The 20,191-nt window shown below is 36.2% G+C and overlaps 1 protein-coding gene across 1 annotated transcript in view; it reads right to left on the reverse strand.

Annotated features, from left to right (window-relative positions):
- ttc33 (tetratricopeptide repeat domain 33) overlaps positions 1-20,191 on the reverse strand; it is a 133,993-nt gene that overhangs the window by 104,213 nt on the left and 9,589 nt on the right. The window contains exon 2 of the mRNA XM_028802395.2: positions 10,517-10,738. Within this exon, the coding sequence (XP_028658228.1) occupies positions 10,517-10,737 (221 nt within the window). The 5' untranslated portion in view covers position 10,738. The remainder of the gene's footprint in view (positions 1-10,516; positions 10,739-20,191) is intronic.

The following is a 20,191-nucleotide window of genomic DNA, read 5'->3' on the forward strand; positions in this document are numbered from 1 at the left end:
AATTGTTTGTGTTAGGGGGACAACCAATTCAGGCTCACAGACTTTTAACACCACGGCTGGCTGGTTTAAATGATTATATTATTAATGCTTATTCTATAATTTTTTATTTTATAAATCAATGAAAATGTATCGTAAAGTTTAAAAGGCCTTTGACTTTGAAAACTACTACACACATTTCCATTTTCTGTTGTTGAGACAGCTCACAAATGCAAATTACAACCAATTTACTGATTTGTTAATTCAGGTATAACATAATATCTCTAGCCACCCATGAGAAAAGACTTTGGCATGAAACCTAAAAACACAATCTGTAGTACTTTTCAGAATGGCACTTTGCTGGCACTGTACAACTTATTCAGTACACAAGAACAGGTTGCCATAGAATTCCTATGCATAATTTTATATGATGAAATTAATAATAACAACAGTAACACAAAAATAGATGTTAGTTTGAAAAAATATTGATTGGACTTCACTTACAGAATTTGGAATACCAATAGACAAGTAAAGGAGCTAACAATGCTAATGCTCATTAGGGATTTCTTATGGATTTCGGACAGACAGACAAAGAGAACCCTACAGGATGCCAAAAACCCAGAGGAAAATGTCCAACAATAGGTCCTTAATTCAAATATAAAGCTTTATTTTAACTTAATAAATGTCTGTAACAAATTAAGAATATACAGAATAGCTTCTGCTAGAACCTTCCCGGGGAGGCACGGTGGTGCAGTGGGTAGCGCTGCTGTCTCGCAGTTGGGAGACCTGGGGACCTGGGTCCGCTTCCCGGGTCCTCCCTGCTTGGAGTTTGCATGTTCTCCCCATGTCTGCGTGGGTTTCCTCTGGGCGCTCCGGTTTCCTCCCACAGTCCAAAGACATGCAGGTTAGGTGGATTGGCGATCCTAAATTGGCCCTAGTGTTTGCTTGGTGTGTGGGTGTGTTTGTGTGTGTCCTGCAGTGGGTTGGCACCCTGCCCGGGATTGGTTCCTGCCTTGTGCCCTGTGTTGGCTGGGATTGGCTCCAGCAGACCCCCGTGACCCAGTGTTCGGATTCAGCGGGTTGGAGAATGGATGGATGGATGGATAGAACCTTACCTATATGGTGTGTGGCTCTTTTAATCTTTTGAATATTGTGGCACAAACAAAGGGTAAAGGCCTGAGTGAAACTGTAAAGCAGTCCATCTTCCAGTTGGTTAGTCAGGGGCCAACACAAGGATATTTTTTTGAGAGCACTACAGTGAGTAAGAGATTTTCACATCCTGGGAAGAAGCCAGTAGTTCCTACTACAAGGGTGTCTAACAGTTCACCAGATAGTGAAACAAGAAGAATTAGTAAGAGGTTAGTAAAATACCTAAGGCCTGGAAAATTTCAGCAGCTATGACTTTGACCCTGAAAACAAACCACAAGCAGAGAAAAAGTTCCCCAGAGGTTTATTCTACACTAGCTGTACTTCCCGTCTAAGACTGATTGAAATCTAAGTAATCAACATAGACCTCTGCGTTAATGTTTGCGGTACACTACTCATTGGAATTGCGTCATTCCAACAGATTGCACATCATAACCATTTGTTGTAATGAAACGCATTAAAAGTAATGTTTGGTTGCTGTGTCTCTGTCATTCTGACAGGTGGCGCATCACAGACAGACACTTATCCTTTTATAAAGGTAGATAATGGCCTCGGAGTCCGTTTGTTCAGGTTAAAATTCTGTAACATTCTCAGTATTTTTTCGTTCAGGCAGGGCTACTAGAAATCAAATGAATACTCAGAATTACAAGGATATTTTAAAATGACAGGAGGGAAAATAGTTTATAACCAGGAAGACGGCACTGCTGTCTGCTGCTAGAAAGAATAATACATATAAATAGTATTATAATGGGATAAGTATTGTGTGAAGCATTCTCTGTCCCCAAATAAATATGTTGCACTTTTATAAAACTGCTTTACAGAAACTTATAAAAGAACATATCTATACCATAAATCAGTATGGGAGTTCCAACTGGTCATATTAAACCCAGAAACATCAAGGACATAAATTTTAGTCACAGAAAATAAACATCTAAAAATTCTCATAATGGAAATTTAAAATAAAAGCAGCTACTTAGAATAAGGTTTTTAAAACAGGGGGTATACGATAAACTTACTACTAAGTAAAAACTAAAAAAGAAAATGGATTTACACATAGTCACTTTAATTACCTAGAAACATTACACAAAAATGCTGGCTATTAAATCCCTGCAATGTTTTCTTTCGGATTTTTTGCTTCACTTGCCTTTACTTACATTTTGTGAATATTCAATGACATTTTACATTATCCTTTGTAATATTACAACTAATTGCCTAGTAAATAGCTTTTAAAATAGATCTTAGTATGAAAATAATAATAAGGTTTACTGATACTTACTCATTCTTAATTTACCTACTTCATTCTATATTAATTACACATTGCAATTCAAATACCAATGATAAATATACTTATTAATTATTACTATACATTGTAAAAATGTGCATTTCAAGAAAATAACGAACGAAAAAACCTTTCTAATCAGTCTGAATTTCTTGTCAGATTCAGGTCAAGTTAAGATCAACTATGAACACAATATAATGCATAGACGGGCAATGTCGTCAGAAAACTTCACAGCCTTTAGAGAGGGTAAACATCTTGAAATAGCTTCACAGTCATATGTAAAGCCAACATTACTTTAAATGAAAGTAGTGTCAGGCAGAATGCTGAATGTGCCGGGAATATATTGAGAAGAAAAGCTTCAATTCTAACTCGTTAAACTATGAAGAAATGTAGCAGCAATAGTTACAGCCATTTGCTATTAAGTTTAAATGACTGAGTACTACAAAAACAGGAAAGCTTTTTTGAAAAAAAAAATATTTACAGGAGCCAAAAGAGCTGAAATTAATACTCCTAAAAATATGACAATTAAGCTATTCATATCTGGTTACTTTATCAGATTAGCACGGAATATGGCTCCCTCTTTGGGAAAAATTAAAAATGAAAACATCACATCTTGATGAGAAAAGCAGGTATATATGTATTAGTTGCAAAAATATCAGAAAAGAGCAGTAAATACAGAACTAAAATGTGAATGCATATAAACACATATGCATATGCACAAGGGGCAGCACAAGGGCATAGTGGTAGTGCTGCTGCCGTAAAGTAAAAATACCAGGATTCTTGCCCGGAGTTTCAGGTATTTGAGCCTCAAATATGAGAAAGAAATCATACTACAACGGCACTTGGCTAAGGATCTGCGCTGGTATCTAGAAGGTTGCCAGTTCGAATCCCCATCACTGGCAAAAGAGATCCTACTCTGCTGGGCCCTTGAGCAAAACCTTTAACCTGTAATTGCTCCAGTGGTGCTGTACAATGGATGACATTATTGGAAATTCATTAAAAAAAAAAGGAAACTAAACAACTAAATAAATAAATAAATGAAAACACCACCTCAATAAAGTAAGCAATGTGCTTCATTTGAACCCTTAAAACTGTTACACCATATGATTAAAATAAAATAGCATATTATGCTCAAATGAAAATTTAGTGTGCATGCTTGCTGTGGACTCAACAGTAGGCTAGAGAGTGTCCAGGATACAGCATACTTACACTCATGGTTTCACTCACTTATAAAGGGGCCAGCTTTTAGTATAAATTGACCAACCATACACATCTTCTGTGAATGGAAGCAAAAATATATATAATAAAAAAAACCTGCAGACACGAGAAGAACATGCACACTTCAAACATTGCCCATTTCAAAATTCAATTCTGGAACTCTAGAGCTGTGAGGCAACATTGTTGATCACTGCACCTTCATAGTGCCCTTAACCAAGTGTGTTTCATTTCTATTAAACAAGAGAAAGAACTATTAGAAGTCATACTCCATTATATAAACCTAAATAAAATCTATAGTAATACTAATTTCAATAACTTGGTCTACATATCCAAAATGTACTGAAAAAAGAAGCAGCAACAAGTTTGTCATCAGGGTTGTTGGAAAGCTGACAGAGGAAGGAAACGATTTGTGGGCTGCTAATTCCATTGAAAAATTTGCCAGTAACATTATGCAGTCACATCCAGACATTTTTGTTTCTAGCTATATAATTCACAAACACAGAAAAATAAAAAATCCAACAATTAATGCCCAAAAATGAATACTGATGTTATAAAAGGGTATAGCATGTAAACAGTTTATAAAATAAATTAAATAAGACAGCTATCTAAATGTTATATAACCAAAAAAACAAGTTTCTTTCTTTTAAATAAAGATTTGCCTTTAGCACAATAAAAAAATTGAAAATAAACCGAAAATAATATTTGAGCATTTGAATAAAGATATTGATGTCCAATGTAAAATTTTAGATCTCTGAAGCAGAACTTTATGGTACAGTATATTATCAGCTTGCTTATGAAGTTGATTTTGTAAGGATAATAGAGTAATGTCTCCTCCTGCTGGCGCTTGTATTCTCAGCTAGTTTCCCATAAAAATACTAGCAAAGTAACCCACCCTGCTCAACTTCTCAGATTATATGAGACTGGGAATAATGAGGATAAGTATAATTGTTGCACCAGTGCTAAGATTTGGAATGCAGCACGTGTTGGGATGCATTTTGTGATGCATGTATCAAAATCATGAACTACATTTTACTTTGCAACTTGTCCACTGTTGCAGTGGTTCCTACAGCAAATGTCATACAACTGAGACTACAGACAGACATATAAACAAACAACAATATAATTTAATAAAGGCAAATCTAATAAGAAAGCTTAAAAATATAACCCTTTCTGCAAATGTTAAAACAGTTTAATAAACAAAGAGCTTCATTATTATTCTACTCCTTTTATCAATAAACTACTGAGCTTTATAGAGAGAGAAATTAACTTGGGAGCAAATTTAAATATTATAGCAGACAAATTAAGAAACAGTAGTATATTTTATCTTATTATATTTTATGTGAAAGTAGGGTAAAAATTAGTACTTTTTTTAACATACTTAACTAGCATCTGCACAAAAAAAAAAAAAAAAAAGATTTTGAAATAGGAATGAACTCCATGAGCTGATAGCATAGATAAAAAATGTTTGCATTTTGTAGGCAAATCACAGTTTGCATCCCAAAAACTTACAATACAAACTGTTACTGTGTCATTTAAAGGCAGTGATTATGTTTTTACAGGAATGAAATGGTGCCTGGCTGACCATTGATTTTCATACTTGTGCCTCATCCCATAAAAATGTCAGCAGAACTCATTAAACCCTGGGCTTCAGATGTTTAAGATGTTTGCTAAGGTCTCTTATCTGCCCTAAAAGGATGTGTCTCATTCTGCCTTCATTTTTAACAAGTATTGTTTAGTCTGCTTGGCAGACAGAAGGACAACTTTAAAGAAATGCGTAATGTTGATTCAGCCAGGTGCTATACTTATATTCATACAAGCTGAAAATAATAAACTAATACTAACCAGCTCTGTAATGAACTGGGTGCACCATCTGTGAGTAGTTTCTGCCCTGTGTCGAACACAATCAGCACTATATATTTATATATAAAGTGTATTAATCATAATATTCTCCAGGTCCCTCAAATGGATTAAGTGGATGAAAGGATACGGTATGTTATCAATAAACAAAACAGCTCCACAGTATCTTGAGTTTCCCTGGGAGATCATTATTTTAAGATTTTTTTCAAGTTAAAAGTGAACAAAACAAGCAGTTTGGAAACAACCTGTTTTAAGGGAAAATGTCATCCAACAAAGTACATTGCAACCTTAATATTAAAAGGTAGTTTAATCAACTTCAGTTTATGTCTCCTTCATATAGAACTATCAAAAATGTACATAATAAATTATATACATTTATATTTAGTATTTCAAAAAGCATGTAAAAGCACCTGCTCCTTCCTAGTATCCTTTCTTTTTGTATTTGTTACAAATGAATGGCCTCACCCCTTTAGATAAAATATAATATTACAGAAAGGGAACCCAAGTTAGCATACAATGCAGTTTTTAAATTGTTACTTTCTTTATTCAATGGGCAAAGTAATCTCACACCTCTATTGCCCTATAATTTAATATCAGTCGTTCACATTTCTGTTAAAGAATATTACCCCACTCTTCTTTGCAGAGCTACTTTAACTCAGACACATTGGTAGGTTTGCAAGCATGAACTGCTCATTTCATGATCCTGCCAAAATTGAATCAGGACTTTTGCTTCTTCTGAGCCATTCAGTTGTAGACTAGCATTTCTGTTTTTGGTTGCTCTTCTGTTACATAACCCAGTTATACTTTATCTTAGATCACTGACAGATAAATGGACATTCTGCTTAATAATAAATTGGTAAAATGCAAAATTCATGGTTCCTTCAACAATGGCAAGTGTTTCAGACTCTGAGGTAGCAAAGTACCACCACAACATCACACAATCACCACCATGTCTTACTGTAGGTATGATGTTCTTACCATCTAATGCTGTATTAGCTTTATGCTAGACATAGTGTCATGTGTCATCCCAAGAATACTACTTTTGACTTGTCTGTCCATGAAACATTATTCCAAAATCTGTAGGGATCATCTAGGTGTTTCTTTGTAAATGTGAGATGAGCACTGATGTTAATCATGGATAACAGAGATTTCTATTTTGCTACTCTCACATGAATCCCACTTTTACTCTTTCTTATTGTGAACAATGACTGAGGGTAGAGAGGCCTACAGTTCTTTGGATGCTTTTCTGGGATTCTCTGGGATTTCTTAAACAAGTTCTCTCTGTGCCTTGTGATTAATTTTAGCAGGCTGGACTTTCTTGGGAAGATTCACCACTGTTCCAGATGTTCTCTAGTTTGAATTAATACTGCAGGTCTCACTGTGGTGTGGTGGAGTTCCAGAGCCACTGAAATGCCTTTGTAACCCTTTACCGATTAGTTAATTTCAACAAGTCTTCTGGAGCCTTCGATCAATGCATAGTGATCTCCTGGAAAACTTGTGGTGACTACTTTGCACACATTTTAAGTGTAAATATATGCTAAGGTTTAGATTCAATAGAGCTGGCTGCAATCAGATCTGGCTGTGCTCAGTCAGCTAAGTCTAATTAATATATAAAATCTCTTTTCACAAGGTCAATACAAGTGTTGGATAATTTTATTGCTTAAATATATTAAACAGCAATGTAGAAATAGTGTTATATATTCTTTCTGGTTTCCTTTACCTAATGCTGCTTTTGTTTAGTGATCTCAAGCCTCTGTTATACATATACAAATTTCAGGATATCAGGGAGCACTGAAGCCATTTATAGTGATAAACAGACAAAATTGAGGATATCATAGAAAATACATACATTGCTGCAATAAAGTATTTGCCAAAATGAAGGAAACATTTCAGTAGATAACAGATGCTAGTAATACTAAAAGAAAAAATTCTATGCAGGTGTGGTCATGCAGACAATTAAGAAATTATTATCTCATCGGGTTTAAGGGCATACACTACCGGTCAAATGTTTTAGAACACCCAAGTTTTTCCAGTTTTTCTTCAAATTTAATTAGCTGAAATGCAATGAATGACCTAAAATGGTGAAAAGGTAAGCAGTAAACTGCCAGAGGTTTCAACTTAAAGTTTAGGTTAGCAAAAACTGGAAAAAAAGGAAATATTACAAATATTACAAATGGGCCTTCTTCAGGGAACAACTAATAAGTTACAGCCTACAGATGTTCTGCAGCAATTGAAATAAATTAAGTCTTGCAAGTTGAAGCAAATAATTTGCAGAGGTGTTCCAACTTCTCCTGTTTACTTAAAAACCCTCTGTGCATCCTAAAGCAGAGTTGGAACAGACTGTGTTACTACACCCTCTGAAGGGTGGCATAGAACAAATAAACAATGGCAAATAAAAATAAGTCAAGGAATCATTACATGAATATAAAAATGTCAAGGCAGACTTAACTGGTCATCATCTTGGCTACTGTCGCTCAAAGATAGAAATCTAAGTAACAGCGAGTTAAGAGTTATTGTTAAAGCATGTTTGACAAGCATTTAGCACAACTTCCAAATGCTTTATAAGGAACAGTGACTAATGTGATGTTGGTTTGGACGTTGATGGAGAGGACAACATCAGCAAGGCACAACTGTATGAAAGCACAAACTCTTTGACTGAAACCATGTAATTATTCAAAATTCAAATAACAACAGACAACCAGATATGTATTATTTCACAGCAGATACAAGTCTGAGGCAGGAGCAGCAAATTTCAAGCAGAACAAGAAGTCAGGAAGTTCAGAGAAAGTGATAATATGGTCAGTTTAATATACTGTACATACACCCACTGCTAAACCTAAAAATGAACTTCTGCATATAACAGAAACAATGGTCTACTAAGAAGTGGAGGAAAATGTTGTAATGGTGCGGGGTACATTTTCAAGATATGGTTTAAATTGATTGGTTTCCCCATGGGGCAAGGTTAATGTAAATTCTGAAAAATAACATCAGTCCTACAGTGAAGTATTTCTACCGTGATGGCAGCAGCATCCTCTAGGATAATACTGCTCAAATGCTCAGCACAACAGTGGTTATTAAATGGATTGAAGACCATGACAATAATGTAAGCCATACACCAAGGCTATTTTAGATGTTAGATCTGATTTAACTAAATTGAACTCTTAGGGGAAATTAAAGTTTTTTGTCATGTGTACACTGTACAAAATGTACATAGTAAAATGAAACTCTGACTTGCATATCTCTTAAAAACAGTGACCATAATACAAAATCAACAAAGATATACACACACAAACAAAAAAGTATAGCATGCAACAAACTAAATGTATATACAATATATACACAGTATATTTTAGTACTTGTTTATATATGTGTGTGTTTTTTATGTTACGATATGTTTTAGTAAAATTGGCTGATCTGTAGATAGAAACTGTCCCTTAATCTACTGGTCCAAGTGCCACTGGTCCTGTACCATTTGCTAGAAAGAAGTATTGAGAAAAGCGACAGCTGAGGTCTTTAATAATAATGTTTTTCTAAGGCAGCAAGTACTGTATTTTATATATCCTGAACAAAGCAGAAGTGCTTCCCAAGGCAGCATTACTCACCCTCAACAACACAGCATAAAAGACATTAATCATTTGACAAGACTGATATCACATTCTATCAATACTATTTTAGACTCTTTCTATGCAAATCTGTGCCAAAGACAGCTGAAGCTGTTTTTTTTGTTTATTTGTCAGTTATTACTATATACATTTTAACAAAGCAGATTTCTCTGATAATTATTTTGCCATTATTAATTATATATTATTAAATATGAATTAAAAAAATATTGTGAATCTGTTGTCCTCTAAACAATTTCACTTAGTGGAGAGCTAGACACCACCTGCAGAAAATCTCGTTTGGGTAGATTACATAATGTGGCCATCAGAGGTTACCATTTCATGAATCTTTAGAGCTCTCCACACAGACAGTCTCTCTTCAGGCATTCCATAAAAAAAAACCACTAAATCAAATAATATTTCTTCAAACATATTGGTCAAAGATATATTCTCTAAATTATTAATTTTAAATAACAGCAGAAGCAAGACAAAGACAGCATGATATCCTCTGCAAAATCCAGCAGAATGCAAAGCAACATACACAATATAGGCGAAAAACTGTGCATCTTATTAAGCTTTCACATTAAGTTAGAGTGAATATTTGTGTTACCTAAATGATACTTGTCTAATATGATGAAAGACCAATTTAAGCAAATATATTTTCTAGAAAGTAGTACATACAATTTTTTACAGTTAAAAAAGCCAACAAGGAGAAACATTTTAAAATAAGGATGCAAAATATAATTACAGTACATACTGCTCAATAGGCAATACAATATAATAGTTTTTTATAGGTGTAAACATTAACTATCTTTGTACTCCTGTCATAATACAGAAAAAGTTTTTGCTATCATTTAGGATTTTTAACTTTCATCTGTTACACAGGATACATACAAGTTCAAATAAAAAAAAACAGCAGCAGAATGTAGATTTTAGACATTTTTGAATGTCTTTTTTCACCTTTGCATTACCGAGTTAATTGTACAAAATGCAAAAACTATGGATGTAAGCTTGCATATTCCTACACTTACTCTGCTAAAAGTTAATATTTGAATTAAATATAAACAATTTATGAATAAACATTTTCTCCCACAAAAAACTATTTAGCAGTAAAGTAATAAAACACTTTCTGATCAATCAAACATATTAATACAATACAAGTCGATCAATCAAATGTAATTAACATAGCAAGTATAATAATATTCTTCAAAAACAAACCATTAACTCAGCATTCAAATGCTCCATTTCTAATGTGGATTTTACCGTGTCCAGGGTTGACCCCTTTCTGGCACCCTGCAATGCCAGTATAGTCTCAGTCTCACCACAACCCTGAAATGATCTCAATATTTATTGATGGATGTCCTATAGAAAACAACTAGAATACCTTAAACAAGTTTATCATTAAAAAAACAAAAACTTTCCATGCCTTTAGGGACCTTACCTGCCATTCTGCACCAAGAATGCACCTTCCTCCTTTAGCCTTTTGCTCTTTGCAGCACAGTCCTCCAGTAAAACTTCTCTGCGGCGCTTTATGCCATGTAGCCAGTCTACCTCTCCACCATCAGACAGCTGTGCATTATCAGTCTCATTGGCCTCAAATTGCTGAACTGCCAATTTAGACACCTTCTCTCCAGCTTTCCTCTTCCATCCAAATGATGCCATACTACAAATAAAATAGAAACAAAAGTATTGGAAACATAAAAATAAAATGGTAGTAGTAATACTGTACTAGTATGGTAAATACTTCTTTCAAAACAATAAAGCACATATACTGTATGTCCTGCCATCTAACAGCTTTCACCTTGGAATAACACAGATGTTTATGATTTTAATTATTATTATTATTATGATAAGTTATTAATCTATTCTGGTCACAGTCAAGGACAGTCAGACAGGAAAACAAAGTCAATACCGATATAAACTTACAGTGGGCCAAGTTACAGTTGCTGATGAATCTGAAAACAAGCCTTTGGACTGTGGGAAGAAACTCACTTGAAAACAATGTGAAAATGCAGATTCTGCTTACATATACAGTGATGCCTTGAGATACGAGTTTAATTCGTTCTGTGACCAAGCTCGTAAGTCAAAATGCTTGTATCTCAAATCAATTTTCCCTATTGAAATTAACTGAAATGAGATTAATTCATGCCAGCCACCAAAAAACCATCCCAAATTTTTGTTAAATGTTTTCAACATAAGAAAAATGTATTTATAATGAAGAAATATTGTATATAAACAAAATTAAACCTAATACATAAAAGAGCATCTAAAGAAATAAACAGATGTTGGCCGATTAGCGTATTGTAATGTTTTTTTCTTTCACTTCACTTTTGCTTAACTTAATTTTCATATTGCCATGCTTTCGTCACTTTCATTCTCAATGCGTTTCAACAGAAACCTGTCCAAGGAGCTTTGTTTAGTCCTCCCCTTTATGAGTTAGGCAAGTGTCATTAAATAGCGCCGCTGCACAATCAGTTGTAACTGGTGTTTCTTTTCAATAAAGTCAAGCGTTAGACAAGTGTCATTAAATAGCGCCGCTGCATGATCAGTTGTAACTTTTTCAGGGTGTTTCTTTTCTTTAAAGTTCGAAACTTTATCCCACATTGCAAACACTTCCTTTATCTCACTTTAAGAGATAACTTCCTCCACCATACCGATCTCCTGAAGAACCTCCATATGTTGCCGTGTCTGTGGTTCCGTCAACTCCTCCGTCGTCAGTTCCTCGGAATGCTCTTTGATGGCTCATATTTCGAATTTTGGCTCGTAACTCAAGGCAAAAAATCGACCTAGTGACGGCTCGTATTTCAAAAAACTCGTACCTTGGGGCATTTGTACAACATTTACTTTCTGGTACAATCATGCCAGAGACAGCCTCAGAGACCAATATAAAACAGATAATGTTATGTCATTTAAACAACTCTCTTAGAAAAGAAATGTGCTGTTACTTATACTGTAAATTACAGTGCCGCCTTTGTGTTAAACAGAAATCCTTCCATTAAGCAACTCCACATATACAAGATTATGGTCAAAATCATATTATTGACTAAAATGACAACTTATAAAACAATGCTGAAAAGCAACTATACAAAGTCTGTGCTAGACATTGGTTAATACAATTTAACATTGAATATTGTACACACTTTCCAAAACAAAAAGCTTAAAACCTGCAAAGAACTACAGCCCACTTGCAGCACTTGTAGCCAGTCACTTACTTGGCCACACATTCTGGTTTTGCCCTCAACCCAAAATCTATTCTATTTTACTATTAAATGTCCTTTGAACTATCACTGATAGCAAAACAAAACACTTTAATTTGAGCTTATTTCGTTTATCTATTTTCCTGTATTATCTTCCATTTTACAAATGCTTAGGAATGCGCTATACTACGTGAAATTGGAAAAACTAAAATGTACTCTACTAAGATCAATCCAAGAAAGCACACAAACAGTATTGCTGCTTTAGAGCTCCGAGAGAGTGGGTGTGCATCTCAGCATGGTCCCCATCTGCAAAGCTTGCACATTCTCTCTAAGTATACTGTATGTAATTTTTTTTTTGTCCAAGTGCATTAGCTTTACAGCAACATCCGAAAAATGACCATATTAACTGATGAATCTACTTTATAGATTATTATAGATAGATAGATAGATAGATAGATAGATAGATAGATAGATAGATAGATAGATAGATAGATAGATAGATAGATAGATAGATAGATAGATAGATAGATACTTTATTAATCCCAATGGGAAATTCACATACTCCAGCAGCAGCATACTGATACAAAAAACAATATTAAAGATTGATAACAATGCAGGTAAAAACAGACAATAACTTTGTATAATGTTAACGTTTAACCCCCCCCCCCGAGTGGAATTGAAGAGTCGCATAGTTTGGGGGAGGAATGATCTTCTCAGTCTGTCAGTGGAGCAGGACAGTGACAGCAGTCTGTCGCTGAAGCTGCTCTTCTGTCTGGAGATGACACTGTTCAGTGGATGCAGTGGATTCTCCATAATTGATAGGAGCCTGCTATCAGGATATATGTTTACTCAATATTATGTACATTGAAGCACCTTTGGCAGTGATTACAGCCTTGAAGTTAGTGCTGGGCGGTATACCGGTTCATACTGAAAACCGTATTTTTATTTTTGTTATGAGATGGATTTTTCTTAATACCGCAACACCGGTTTAAATAGCCTAAACAATGTTCGGAATGTGGCGCAGCGGGAAACTGTTTAAGGGGGGACCTTTTTCACTGCTACACTGCTAAACATGCGTGCAACGGAGTACATGCGTTAGTGGAGGTATTGCGCGGTGAAAATGGAGAGAGAACATTCCGAAACTGAAGCTGTATCAGACGATAATATTGAACATGATGACATTGTCTGTTGTCTGGAGATACTTTGGTTTTAAAAGGTCGGATGTAGACCATTATTATTTTAAAATGTATGACTGCTGTTTCTATAGTACTGGATAATACTGCAAACCAAGTAGCACTTTTTTTTTTTTTTTGTTTTTTTTCACGAATACTGTGTAATACTGTGACGATGCCAGTCCCCTACAGACTCCATCTTCCCACATGGGAGTCTGTTGAACCAGCACCATAGATAGTTATGACCGAGATGAGCTGATAAATCTCACTGAAGCCAAAGGATGGTGGAAAGTGCTCAAGTGCTTTTATTAAAAACAGTCAAAAGTAAAACCATGTGTCCATTGTGCAGTGTTAAAAAAAAATACAGTACCCAAATAAATAGCAAATCCATAAAACCAGTGAAATGTGGGGATAAAATCCATAATAAATAAATCCTTTAAAATAGATGTTAAAATGCAGTCTCTCTCCTCACCCATTACTGGTGTTGCCGGCAGAGCCGCTGCAGCACGAACTGCTTTCTGCTGACCCCTGGCTTAGCTGACGTCACACTGCGCAGCCAGACCATCTGAGGTCGGCACACCTCCTGTCTTCCTTCGCGCTCACTCAGTCACTCCTCGGATCCATTGGGAGGCCTTTGCAGTTGCTGCTCCACGGCTCTGGAATGCCCTACCAGAGAACTTGAGAACACAGCAGATTGTGGGCTGTTTTAAAAAAACAGCTAAAGACTTTTTTTTTTATTTAGGAAAGCATATTAATAAGAATGCATTTTTATCTTGTTTCGTCTTTCTTAAATATTTTTATGCAGCACTTTGACATTTACTACTAATGTAAAGTACCTTGTAAATAAAATTATTATTATTATTGCCTTAGATCTTGCTCGCCCCAGCCTGCGCTCCCTCTCATAGTCCCAGCTTGTGCTGCCTTCTCCTTCCTGGTGTCTGGTTCGTCTCCCTTTTCCCTTCTTTAACCTCCTTCTGTTCTATCTTTTTTTCCTTCCCCCTATCCTACTGGCCCATAAATATACATCTCCGTGGACGCAGCACCTTAATCACATGCCTTGGGAAGCCAATGAAGCCATTGAGAACAATCGCACCCGCATGTGCAGGTGTGACTCGCCCCAATTACCTCTTCAACTCCCTGCAGTCGTGCAATTGCGTCCAGGGAGATCGACACTACCAACTTGATTTAAAAACTGGCCAAATTTTTTTTTTTGAAGCCGCGGACAAGCTATTCCACAAATAGCATTATAAATGCAAGTTGCAGTTTTATTATTTATGTATATAGCTTAGCTTGAAGCAAGGTCCATATTAATGCAATTTGCAATATGATGGATCAGTTGGTAAAGATGTTATCACCAAGTTGCACTTGTTTTATTTTATTTGATAAATACTGTGTAATGTACCTGGGCTTGAACCCTTGAAGTAATAGTATTATTACTGGAAGTTGCACTATTATTTATTTTATTGTTATTATTTATTAAATATTATGCAGTTTATTGATGGTAAAGTTGTTTAAAAAGTCACTTTAACATGTCAGTGGACAGAGATTGTTAACAATAACAGAAAGTGTAGTTGGTTTACAAAAAATATTGACTATTTATTCCTTTTCTAAGATGGGTTCAATGCAATACAACTTTTGACAAGCACCTCTGGATATTTTACTAAGTCTAAATGCCTCTTTGGATGGTTGAAAATATATTGTCAAAATTTTAGTTTGTTTGCAAAATTTGTTCAATAAAAAGGTTCTATATTTTGACTGCAACTGTCATGCAATGTGATTCCTTCTCTTCATTAGTGCCACCCCCTTGAAAAGTATCACTTTATGGGGCCATGCAAACCTGTATTAATACTTGTGTGCACATTATAATGTTTTTTTGTACAATGTACAATGCTCATGTCAGTGGAATAGGTTATTCTTAGCCAGCCTACTGCAGTAATTGCAGTGGAAAATGTGGTTAACATCCACTCGTGTATGGGGAAAAAAAATGCAATCGAATACCATGAAACCGGCATAATTTTGAAAAATACCGTGATATAGAATTTTGGTCATACCGCCCAGCACTACTTGAAGTCTTCTTGGGTAGACAATCTTGTGTTGTCTTTACTTTGTGCTTACAGTACAGTCACTACCCTGTTGGAAGGTAAACCTTTAGCCCAGTTTGAGGTCTAGAGCACCGTGGAGTAGATTTTCATTAAGGGTATCTATGTACATGGCTCCATTCAACTTTCTTTCATCTCTGATTTATCTCCCAGCCTCCAGCACTGAGAAACAACCCCATAGTATGATGCTGCCACCACCATGCTTTGTTGTTGGAATGGTATTTAGCCACACAGGTGATGAGGTGTCCCTGGTTTCCTCTAGACAGGACGCTTTGATTTGAGGACCAAGCAGTTCTTAATCTTGGTTTCATCAGACCAAAGAGTCTTTTTTCCAAACAGGCCAAGAGTCCTTTAGGTTGCCTTTTTGCTAACACTAAGCAGGCTTTCTTGTGTTGCCTGGCCACTCTGCCATAAATCCCATATTAGTGGAGTGTTGTAATAACAGTTGTCCTTCTTAATGCTTCTCCTGTTTCCGCACAGTTCTATGGGTTCCTACATCAACACTCTTGCCGAGTCTCTTCTACCCCATTTGTTGATCTTGCCCAGGCAGCTAACTTTAGGAGGAGTTGTGGTTGTTGCAGACTTACTCCATTTAATAATCATGGAGGCCACTGTGCTCTTGGGAACCTTTAAAGCTGCAGGAATTTTTGTAACCTTCCCTAGATCTGTGTCTTGAAGCTATCCTGTTTCTAAACTCTGCAGATAATTCCTTCAACCACATGGCTTGGTTTTTGCTCTGATACACATTGTCAACTGTGGTACCTTTTACAGACCAGTGTGTGTCTTTCCTAATTGTGTCCAATCATTTGAATTGAGCAGAGGTGGATTCCAAACAAGGTGTAGAAACACCTCAATGATGTTTAATAGAATAGGATGCACCTGCACCAACTATAACAAATTCTCAAAACTTTCTAAAATCTTGTTTTTACTTTGTTATTCTGGGTTATTGAGTGTTATTTGATGAGTGAAAAAACATAAATGATTTTAGCATAAGGCTGCAAAGGGTCTGAATATTTCTGAAAGCACTGTATATTGTAAAGTTTAGTTTGCAGTACATACATCAGGCATTATCCTCATACAGTATATACAGTATGCTGCACACCTTCATTAGCAGTTAGAGCAGCCACCCACCTGACGCATCCAGCCATTAGGTACAGCACCACCAGAATAAACGAATTACGAGATGATCCCGACCACCAAGCCATAATGCTTTTCAGGATCATCTTGGCATTAAATATAACTTGTACATTAATGAAAAGCAACTGCTTACAGTTAACAAAAGCACACCTTTCTCGCTAGGTGACCTTTCTGCACTATGAGTGCAGCCAATTGCTATGATTACATTAGGAAAACCAAAAACTGTTGGAAATTGACTTTTTATGCTGGATTGTACACCCACACCATATTGAAGCTGAATATAGCACCTCATTAGTCAGTTTATAGCTTCTAGTGCACCTTGGCTGAAATATTCCTGATCTTTTGCCCAGTTCCCTCTGGTAGGTGCCTGTTGTCAAAAGCCAACCATTGTTAAAACCTGGATATGAACAGGTATAGCCCTATTAAGATGTGGTCCTGGGTTTCTATTGTCAGGCTTAATTCAGCACATAGTTCTAAGATTAAGGCTCTTTGAAGCCTGAATCAGTTCATAAGCCAGTCATCGTCATGGACAAAAAAGTATTCTGGTGATCCCTAAAAGCTTATTCCATTTGCATTGTCTTTGAGCAGCACCTAATAAAACTTTGCTTTTTTAAACCATTAGGATATGAACAGGCCATACATAAGGCATGACATTTATAGGCTACCTTTCTGTGCACATGGAGTGAATCGCACAGTTGTTTTAAGTGAACTTTGGTTTCTAATTTTGAGAAGTGACAACAGGTAGCGATGGCCATCTTAAAAGGCAACAACTGTTATTATATGTCATATTCATCACTTTTAAGTTTAATGCATTTGTCTTGTCAACACACATTATAATAACAACTCAGTGATATGAATTGTTACGCATATGAACTGTCATTTAGCTGGTTTGGTTGCATTTTTCTACTTTAGATTAGATTATATAAACTTTATTAATCCCAAGGGAAAATTCACAATTATCAAGCATGTCATCATTTCCCACATTCACTGAAATGTTGCATGTGGATGAGTCACAGTTGCCATAAATATATGCAAGTTCTCGTGTCAAATTTTCTTTTATAAATCCTGACGTTTTCATTGATACATATGCGTATTTTGGGACTCTTTTTGTACACATACAACTTTCAAAAATCTGACTCCTGGTGTGTAACCATTATAGTCACACAATATTGGCCTAGAAACCTATGCCTCTATTTATTAAGTATAAGAAAAGGGTTGGGCATCACGGTGGCACAGTGGTAGCGCTGCTGCCGTGCAGTAAGGAGACCTGGGTTCGCTCCTCGGGTCCTCCCTGTGTGTAGTTTGCATGTTCTCCCCGTGTCTGCGTGGGTCTCCTCCGGGTGCTCCGGTTTCCTCCCACAGTCCAAATACATGCAGGCTAGGTGCATTGGCGATCCTAAATTGTGCCTAGTGTGTGCTCTGTGTGTGGGTGTGTGCACCTGCCCGGGGTTTGTTTCCTGCCTTGCGCCCTGTGTTGGCTGGGATTGGCTCCAGCAGATCCCCGTGACCCTGTAGTTACGATATAGCGGGTTGGATAATGGATGGATGGAGGGAGGAAAATGGTCCTAACTGGCTCAAAAATCTCAGGATGATGCAAATTTGGTCCTGCTTTTAGGAGTAGGTGTATTATCAATTTGTCTAATTTAGGACACTACTCCTAATTTCATCTGCATTTAGGACAGCTTGTGTGCTTGTTAAGAGCTACCAGAAGATGCCATTCAAGAAGAGACTGGCACACACATCCTGGAAGAGGCAGAAAGTTTTGGAAACATTTGACAACAGTGAACTCGTAAAATTATATATATTTGACAGAGACAGAAAAATATTTGTAACAAATCTTATATGTTACATAACTGATCTCCCTACATGAAGACGCCATTAGCCAAAATGAATTGTTTGTAAAGCTTTTTTGCAAAGCTGAATTTTTCCTACGCTCAACAGTGATGACTTGTGCATGTCACAACAAACTATTTCTTGAATTTTGTACCAAACTTTGAAAGTTCTTACAATGTGTAAAGTAATATGCAGATTCATACAATTCTACACAACTCAATGAGTTGATATTAAAGCAAGCCATATTCATGCTAATCACCATTCACATAAAGATAACTGCCCAAGTGTAAATGAGCAAACATATATCAATCGCAAGTGACATCACAGTATGAACCCACAGATGGGACATGAATGCAAACTGTATTGTGGTAGCCAGCATATTACCATAAAAACAGACGGGGATGAATGGGCAAATGACCACAAAATGTCACGCAGGTACACTGAGTTCTGCATTCCACAAACCTCAGGAACATTTGTGTTGTACTTCACAAGCATGGCAAGGTTCAAAAAGGCAGGTGGAGAGTCCCAGGGCATTTGATAGACACAGCCTTGCAGAAGAAAAGGGGGATCACAGACAGGAACACGTTATATGACTCTGGAAGACAATTGGGAACACTGAAAGAACAAAAATGACTTACAGTCATGGCTATTCAGTAACTGCTATTTTATGTGGAACGTCTCATGACTGTAACAGTGGAAAGGTGATTCTTCTGAAAAGTACTGCTGTGGATCATTCATTTTTTGGGCTTAACTCTCATTCTGTGTCTCTGTCTTTCCATCTTGGTTCTTGCTGCAGTATTATTCTTGATGTTGTTGCAATTAAGTGGCAACAATTACGTGCAGCTTAGCATAGTATTTTATCTTATGTTTTCCTTCTTCTACTGATACTTTGAATATTATTATTTTTTTATTATTACTGCTAGTACAGTGAAACACCTGTTTAATTAAAATGGCTTAATAGCACAATGGTAAGTTTGTCTGCTTTGATCGAGTCATGCATTTAAGGACCACTGTCCACCGGATAGGCTAGCCCTTACATCACCCTTTCTTTGTGCATCTTGTTGCTTTTGTTCATCAGATATTCTAGCCCATGCAGCCATTTGTCTTTGTGGTTCTTGTTGTCCTTCTTCATCAAACATTCCAACCCTTACATCTGACTTTCTTTGTGCTTCTTGTTTCCTCTGTTCATTGGTCACTCCTCTTGAAGGAGACTGGCAAAATAACGCGCTAGCACGGACTCTGGATGTTTTATCACTATGTATAATTATTTATATTTATCATTGTGGTGAAACTTTAGTGTTAGTTTTAGAAAACTACAAAATGTCATCATGAATGGCAATCTGCGGCAAAGGGATGCCATAAAATCACAAGATCATTGATTTTTTTAGATATGGCTTTCTACACGTCACTGGGACTGGGAGTAGAACACTTCATAACTACTTCTTGTGGCCTGCTCTGAGGTTGGACAAATTCTTATTCCAGTCCCTTTTAGTGCAATTCCTAGGAGTAATTATGAGATGCTTGACAAATATAGTCCCTGAACATATATTATACCCATAAAAAAATGCCCTACTTGTTTGTATAATGGAATTTTTGATTTAGAAAAACAGTATGTTCTTTTAAAACAACTATTTTATAATGAATAGGCACACCAATTAGAATGATTAAATGTAAACTA

Source organism: Erpetoichthys calabaricus, chromosome 5 (genome assembly GCF_900747795.2).
Source record: "Erpetoichthys calabaricus chromosome 5, fErpCal1.3, whole genome shotgun sequence".
Classification (NCBI taxonomy): Eukaryota; Metazoa; Chordata; class Cladistia; order Polypteriformes; family Polypteridae; genus Erpetoichthys; species Erpetoichthys calabaricus.